Below are 8,840 nucleotides of genomic sequence, written 5' to 3'. Positions count from 1 at the left end.
TTTATATTCAATTTTGAAATCATGGGGCTAGACATATTGTCAGTTTCCCAGCTGCCCCAGTCATGTGCCTGCACTTTAGGATGGAACTACTTTCTGGCAGGCTGTTAGTCTCAGTGTGACTTGGCTTTTACTACTGAGTGTTGTTTTTAGATCTACCAGAGAGCTGTTATCTTGTGTCAGGGAGATGCTATCTGGTTACCTTCCCATTGTTCTGTTGTTAGGCTGCTGGGGGGGGGTAATATTACTCCAACTTGCAGTACAGCAGTAAAGAGTGATTGACGTTTCTTAGAGCACAAGTCACATGACTGGGGCAGCTGGGAAACATTACAATATGTCTAGGCCCATGTCAGATTTCAAAATTGAATATAAAAAAATCTGTTTGCTCTTTTGAAAAATGGATTTCAGTGCAGAATTCTGTTGCAACAGCACTATTAACTGATACATTTTGAAATAAAATGTTTTCCAATGACAGTATCCCTTTAAATGATTTTTTAGTACACCTAAAGTATGGAGATCCAAACCACAGGAAGACCCCTTATCCGGAAAACCCTGAGCATTCTGGATAAGAGGTTCTATACTTGTACATCACACAAAACCTGAGAAGTAATTTGCTCTTCATGAGTTTGGTACCAGCATGATTAGTAGAGGAGATTTCTATGCACCCTACTAAAAACTGCAATAAAACAACACTCAAAACATATTTGGTTGTAAAAAAAAGTTTATTTTGGCATTTTTTTTTCTAATGTTAATGTGAGCAGGCATCAGCAGGACAGCTTTTCATCCCAATGCTATAAACAGCAAACACATAGTTTCCAAAATTAGAAAACAGTTTCCAGAGAAACTTAGGGCCGGGTGCATACTACGCTTTAGGAAACACTGTATTAACTGTAAGTTGTGGCAGGGTTTGCAGTACCATGTAAAATACCCATGTTTGACTCTTAAACTGCAGCTTTCTAGCTGTTATTAAACTACAATTCCCGGCGAATTCGCAATAAAATTGGCTATGGTGAGCCACACCCATCATGGGCATCATTTCTTTACTTCTGAAATGGACATGAAAATTGAAATTCAGTTGTGTTTGAAGGATCTGATAATTCCTTACATGGACACATGTGTATGGTCAGTGAGCAAAGAATTACAAAAATGCATACTACGCTTTAGGAAACACTGTATTAACTGTAAGTTGTGGCAGGGTTTGCAGTACCATGTAAAATACCCATGTTTGACTCTTAAACTGCAGCTTTCTAGCTGTTATTAAACTACAATTCCCAGCATGCCTAGACAGCTGCAATTTTGAAAAGCTACCATGTAAAATACCCATGTTTGACTCATAACCTGCAGCTTTCTGGCTGTTATTAAACTACAATTCCCAGCATGCCTAGACAGCTGCAATTTTGAAAAGCTACCATGTAAAATACCTATGTTTGACTCTTAACCAGCAGCTTTCTAGCTGTAATTAAACTACAACTCCCAGCATGCCTAGACAGCTGCAATTTTGAAAAGCTACCAAGTAAAATACCCATGTTTGACTCTTAGCCTGCAGCTTTCTAGCTGTTATTCAACTGTATCTCCCAGCATGCCCAGACAGCTGCAATTAAATCTACCAAGTAAAATAACCATGTTTGACTCTTAACCTGCAGCTTTCTTGCTGTTTTTAAACTACAACTCCCAGCATGCCCAGACAGCTGTCATTTTGAAAAGCCCTGACGCTTCTACTGTTGCAGCCTCTTCCTCTAAGAGAGAGAATTCCATAGAGATAGAGTTGAGACTATCCACAAAAAGAGAGAGCGGAGTATCAGAGTATTGCATCATCCAGCAAACCCTGCAGCCACTCATACATAGAAAAACCTCTGCATGTTCTGAATACAGTAATTCTCTAGACAGATCTGTGCTCTCTGCCTCAATGCTTAAGATCAACAAGTGTGTATGGAGTAAAATTTCTTAAATCTGGCAGAATATATACAACGAAAATAGCACTGGAATGTAGTTAAAAAAAATAACATGCATTGGGTGGTCACATTGAGTCATTATATAGTATTATCAGACAAACTCATGGCATCTATAAGTCTATAAAATCTATTAAAAATACCTATGAACCTGCCTGGGAATAATATGTAGTACATGGACCTTGCACATTTACATTTCTTTACAGTATTCTTAAGAATTTAAAAAAAAAAAGTTGTGGTTTGAATTAGCCTGATGACATCATCAAACGTCCGGTGTTGGTCCAACGATGAATTTAAAGGGTTTCTCTAGATGACAGTCTGACTTCCTTTGCATTTCTTGTAACAGAAGTAAATGGTGGAGATGAAATAGAAGAGGCAAGTCAAGCAGGCAAAGACCGTGGCGATTAAGTATGCTTTGTACAGGCAGTACTGCGAGTAAGTGGGCACATTGCAGTAGGAATAGGACTCCGTCTTGGAGATCATGATGCCCACGGTGGAAATGTGGAGTAAAGTCGCCAGCAGATCATAGATGGCATTGGCTAATACCCATCGGTCTCCTCCGATGATGGGCACCAGCTCCTGCTTATCCAGTAAGGTGAGGAAATAGATGATCATAGTCAACAGCCAGAAGAAAACCACTACAAACAATGCAAAGTGTGTGGCGCCTCCATACTGGATAGAGGCTATGGTGATCCAGAATCCAGCTCCGAAGATCAGCTGCAAGACTCTCAGCAGTCCAGGCAGACTTTTTAAGTAATTTCTGTTGGCACTCACAGAACTTCTGGTTACAGGAGGCATTACAAGGACCGGAGGCCAAGAGGGCCTAGTCTAAAAGTGGAAGGGAACAGGCAAAGTGCCACCTCTTTTCCTTAGCTTGTTGTTTTATCGAAGCCAGGGCTGCTTGCTGGGTCTCTTTCTGTCTCTGTGTGTCTTTTCCTTTTTTTCAGATGAAGGGTGTGGGCTGTCCCACTCATGTAATCTAATGCCTCTTCTTCCTCTGCTGACATCACAGAGCATGCAATTTATTTCCACATCTGGTTGCCAAACCCCCCTCCGGAATGTATGTCTTTTACTATACCCAGCATTCCCTGATGTGCCAGCTGTTGCACAGGAATTCACACACCGGCTCTCCAACAGGAATCACCACATCCCTGCACATGTATGTGCCACAGATCTCCTTGCTCAAAGCTGAGTGTGAACGCCGGACTGGGGGGAGAGTGGCATACCTTGGACTTTGTATTGCCAACCTCTCTCCTTTTGTACCAGCTGGCAAACTTCCCAGAACTGATACCACAGTGGGACGGCAACCTAATAAGTTGTTAAATAAATGAATAGTGAAATCAACTGGAGCTGAATGTGTATAATAAATGCACAGGCACAGAGGCACTTTAAACAAAACAGCTTTTGTGGTTGGAAATGCAGACAAAGGGTATATTGAGGGTCACACACAAGTACACAAAAAAAAGGCTTCTTTAGTAGATTCTTTAGTAGAATTAAAAGGGTGGTATGTTATACATTGGCCAATTCTGAGCAACTTGTCAGTTGGTCTTCATTATTTATTTAGTTTTTGAATTAATTACTTTTTTCCTTCTGACTCTTTTCAGTTTTCATTTGGGGGTCCCATCTAAAAAAAAACAAATGCTCTGTAAGGCTACAAATGTATTGCTATTGCTACATTTTATTACTCATCTTTCTATTAACCAGTACAGGTATGGGATCTGTTATCCAGAAACCCGTTATCCACCAAGCTCCAAGTCTCCCATAGACTCCATTTTATCCAAATAATAAAAATGTTTTTAAATGATTTCCTTTTTCTCTGTAATAATAAACAGCGTCAGACTGGGATGCCAGGGGCCCACCAAAAAACTGTAGACCATGGGCCCACCAGAAAACCTTAGAACGTGGGCCCACTTTCCAAACTATTATTCCTCTCGTCATTTAACCTCTTTATTCTCCTAGTCTTTTATATCTACTTACTATATTCTAGTCTTTCAATATTAAGCCTATTTTTTTCCCATGAAGAAATATGGAATAACCATGAAATTAGGGTTGCCACCTTTTCTAAAATTCTTTACTGCTGGTGGGGGGCTGGGACACAAAGGGGCGGACCGTGATGTCAAAATGGGCGTGCCTTAACATCAAATGGGGCGGGGCCACGCCACGGACACTTCAAGAAGCAAAAGAAAAGTTAAGTTCCAGGGGATTGGGGGCAGGCAGAGGAGTCTTTTTAAGCGTATTACAAATTTACCGGCAGCTACATTGTAATAAATTTGTAATACCGGCCCCGGCCTTGGCAGGTACTTTACCGGCTAGGCCGGTAAAATACCAGCCGGGTGGCAACCCTAGATGAAATAGGCTAAATGATTAGAAGCAGGAGGGCCCACTGATTCCTGGGCCGACCGGGAGTTTTCCTGGTATCCCGGTAGGCTGATAACAGGCCCATACCTGTAGTAAATTTTATGACAAATGATCATAATATAATTTCACTACAATACAATAAATTGTAATAATGAAGGAATCGTCACCATTTGTAAGGCGCCCCACTGGACCGGTGCATTCTCCCACCTCCTTGCGCTCTGGCTGGCGGGGGCAGGCCCGGACTGGCAATCTGTGGGTTCTGGCAAATGCCAGAGGGGCTGCTGTATTGTTCCATAGAAAGTTACCATATAGTGGGCTGGTAGGGGCTGTTTGGGCTGTTAGGGGGCTGTTTGGGCCTCTGTGTACTTGGAATGGCAGGGCCTATTTTGACTCCCAGTCCAGGCCTGGGCGGGGGCCATCCTCTGTGCGCATGCATGCAGGCAAAAAGTAGCCTTGCACTTTGTCACATTTTCGATGATGTCACGGCATGTGCGGTTCCACATTTTGAAGCTGGCGCGGCCATCTTTGCTGTGGGCTATGTTATATTTAACTTTAATTCCTGTTTCCTAGCCTTTTGGCGCCAAATCTCACTATTTAAACCTGTTCACTCATTCATTCATTGCCCAAGCTGGCTTCTGGTTATCTCAGATCTTTTTCATGCACTATTGTGTGATTTGTTCCTGGCTTTTGACCTTGGCCTGCCTTTTGACGTTGAAACTTGCCATCTGTCCAGACCTTTGCCTGTTTTTCTCCTCTTCCCTTAACCCTTGCCTGTACATCGCTTTTGGGATTTCTGCACTCCAAAGTTCCCAGCTAGAACAGCAGCAGAAAGTTCCGGGGGCCCCCAAAAGGTGTTGGTGAAAACCAGAACTAACTCTCCTGCTATATGGAAGAGTCAGATCTACACCAGCAACCTAACCTTATGTTCCAGCTTAAACAAGTTTTTTAGTAAAAAAAGTATAGGACCTGTTATTAATAATAATCAGGACCTGGGGTTTTCTCAATAATGTATCTTTCCTTAATTTGGATCTTTGTAACTTGAATCAGCTAAAAATTATTTCATTAAACCCAATAGAATTATTTTGCCTCCAATAAGGATTAATTATATCATAATTGGGATCAAGTACTAGCTACTGTTTTATTATTACATAGAAAAGGGAAAACATTTTGAAATATTTGAATTATTTGCTTAAAATCGAATCTATTGTAGACAGTCTCCCCGTAATATAGAGCTTTCTGGATAATGGGTTTCCTGCTAACCTTCAGCTAAGTTTTAGTTTCAGACTGTGAAACAAAAAGGCAGGCACTCAATGGAATGATTCTCCACACCGATGTGGACTAAGTATCTGTGATGATACGAAACGCGTAAGGCTATGCCATGAACATTCAATAAACTACATTTTGTTTACACATCTGTGCGGAGGATCATTTTTGTTTTGTTTCACAGTGCGGTGATGCTTCACATGCATCATTTCAATTTTGCCATGACAAGGCAATATTTTGGTTCTAGACTTTAGTAAACCGTGCCAAATCATTTAGGTAGCATGGAAGTAATGATATATAAATATATATATATTTGGATTTCCAGAAGCCATCACTTCAATTCACAATGGAATAAAGTTTTGGTAGAGGTTGGAAAATACTAAGGGAAGTTGGTACAAGTCTAACATAGACTATTGTTGTTTCCTTTTATTCTGTGGAATCAAGTATTTAGTTATTGTTTGCAGTTCAAATAGTGTTTATGCACCTTTTTTACATAAGCCCAATTTAAATGAGCACATGTCAAAAAGGAGGATACATTTTCTCTTTAATGGATGCCTAAAATTGGTCTGAAAGCTTTCATCGCAGAGCCAAGACTCTTCCACAAGAGGGAGCCATAATATTGATTTTAATTCCCGTATGATGAATCATAACAGTATTGCATGCATGTTTGTATAATTTTATTTGTATAGCGCTCCTTGAGAGCAAAACACTGCACAGCAGAACAATAAATTAGTAGAACAAACAGGGGGTCATTGCAATAATAATAACAAATAAGTACAAAAACACAATACACACATTGTTTTATTACTTTGTAAAACAAGTATTTTTTATGGAGTTGAACAGTATGTATAAAAAAACAATAAATTGGCATGAGTCCTGCTCACAAGAGCTTACTATGTATTTTGTTTCAATATTCATTCTCCTGCTTACATACTCAGATGCTGATGAACTACAAATACAAGCACACTCATCTTATCAAAGGTTAAATGCATACTGGGAGTAATACTCGAGCAATAACATGGAAGTATCCTTAAAGGAGATGCATGTAAAGTCTAAAATAGAATAAAGCTAGAAATGCTGTATTTTGTAAACTAAATATAAACATGAATTTACTGCACCACAAGCCTAATCAAATAAATAATTTATGCTTTTAAAGTTGGCTACAGGGGGTCACCAAATTGTTACTTTGTTAAATATCTTTGCAAGACTAAGACTGTGCACATACTCAGTGTGGTCTGGGCTGCTTAGGGATCATCATAAACAAAGTTGCTTGAGTTCTGCGTGGCTGGGAAGTAAGGTGGGGACTCCCCCTGCTGTTCATAAGTATGATTGTTTCCCTGCTCAGCAGTTACGGACCGTCTAACAATTCCTATCCACAGCAGTAAATGAAGGGAGAATTTCACTGCATACAGTCTGGTTTCTTATAAAAACGGTACACATTTTTTAATTAAAGTATTTTGAAGATAGGTTTCTTTTCATTAAAGAAAGTAAAAACGGGATTTTATTTTTTTGCCTTTACATGCCCTTTAAATTCTATGGCTCACCCTAGCATTCCATTACAGATGCAAGAGAATGCTCCAATGAGAATCACCCCAGTCAACCAGTCAGTCATCTTGTTTTAGCCTAATTTATTTCGATTTCCAGGCAAAGTTATGCTTGCTAATGTAAAATAACTAGAATAGTTTAATAGCGATCAGATGAAACCAGTTAAGTGGAAACAGAGACGGCAGGATTCTTATTGGAGGATCTTCTTGCATCTATTAGATTGCTGGCCCTGGTCTTTATGGTTGCCTAAGTGCTGGGTAAGCATGAAACGCATTAGGCTTTTGTGGGGAACTAATGTATTTTAACTTAATATAATAAATGTAAAAAAATATATTTTTTACTTTGAGCTGCCTGAGTATCTTTTTTCGCTTTTGCCGGCCCTAGGGGACTTAGGAAAAAGTTTTATTGTCCAGCGCTGCTTTAAGAATCCGTCTTTGTGGTTGCTGCACTACAGCTCTCATCATGCTTTAACAATATGCAGACCTGGATATGTGGATTTCACTTCCAATGTCTGTGCCATCATAATCCAAGATTGAATATAGTGCCCCGAGATATTGCACTATGTTCCCATTAGAAAATATGTCTTCAATTCTGGCCTTTTCTGGAGTCAAGAATTAATAGAGAGTGCAGAATCTATTTAAAAAAAAAACTATATATCCTTGTAGATAAATATCCTTATGGGCAGCCAGCATAATTCTCCTGAAATGACTCACTACAGTTTTATATTACTCGCCAAAGCAGCAATTTTATTTCAACTATCAAGTGAGCTTCCTGATCCATATGCTTGTTAGGTGCATTGCTCCTTAGTCGCATATAACTGCTGCTCTCCTTGGAGCCGTCACTCAAGTAAAATAGCACAGAGTTGTTTTGACACTTGCAGCGTCTCTTAATGTCCTGATTTCTCTCATTACCCAAACTGCTCTGGGTTGAGGCATCTGTTGGTATTTTCTTGTTTGGAATGTGCATAAATGTTTTATTGCTGCTATTGCCATCTGTATTTGTTATAAACTTGTGGATATGAAAGCCAGATGCTGTGTTTCTTATGTGACAGTTTAGCTTTACAAGAAGGGTCCCTTGGGTATTCTGAAGCCGGTCAGGAAATCACTGGCAGCTGAACCGTGTCCTTAGCAGCAGAATTTTAGCTGCCAAAGCTTAGCCATATCTTGCTAGCTGCTAATCTGAACTTAAACTATGCCCATATATCCACCATCCGTCTTCAATTTCCAGTATCAAAAGCTTGTGGGATTTGGGAAGGTAAAGCAATAGCTTGAGAGCTACTGTAGATAATAAAAATTACTTTTTATTCCTCTCCATTTTTCAGTTCATATGTTTCAATTAGTCTTTGTTTATTTATAGTTTTTGAATAATTTGCTTTCTTCATATGGCTCTTACCAACATTCAAATGGGTGTCTCACTGACCCCAGCTACAGAAACGATTGGTCTGTGAGGCCACAATTAATTATTGCTATTTTTAATTACACAATTTTCTATTTATGCCTTTTCCATATTCCAGTCTTTCATTAAAACTAGCCAGCTGCTGAAATTCCAAAATGGAGAGATGCTGAACAAAATTCTAAATCATTCATAATAACATAGCATGTTAGGTTGAGAAAAGCCACATGTCCATCAAGTTCACCTGTATATAAACTACTTAACTTCTAGTTGATCCAGAAGAAGGCAAAAAAAAACATTTGAAGCTTCTCAAATTTTCCTCAGAAGGGGAAAAAA

The 8,840-nt window shown here is 39.5% G+C and overlaps 1 protein-coding gene across 1 annotated transcript; it reads right to left on the bottom strand.

Moving 5' to 3' along the window:
• Positions 1–700: 700 nt before the first annotated feature.
• Positions 701–3,255, bottom strand: marveld1.L (MARVEL domain containing 1 L homeolog). The gene has a single exon (XM_018225264.2). It carries the CDS (start codon positions 2,742–2,744, stop codon positions 2,253–2,255), a length of 492 nt encoding a protein of 163 aa, XP_018080753.1. The 5' UTR covers positions 2,745–3,255; the 3' UTR covers positions 701–2,252.
• Between the last annotated feature and the right edge of the window lie 5,585 nt (positions 3,256–8,840).

This window comes from Xenopus laevis, chromosome 7L, assembly GCF_017654675.1.
Source record: "Xenopus laevis strain J_2021 chromosome 7L, Xenopus_laevis_v10.1, whole genome shotgun sequence".
NCBI lineage: Eukaryota > Metazoa > Chordata > Amphibia > Anura > Pipidae > Xenopus > Xenopus laevis.
This window is presented reverse-complemented; position numbering and strand designations above follow the sequence as displayed.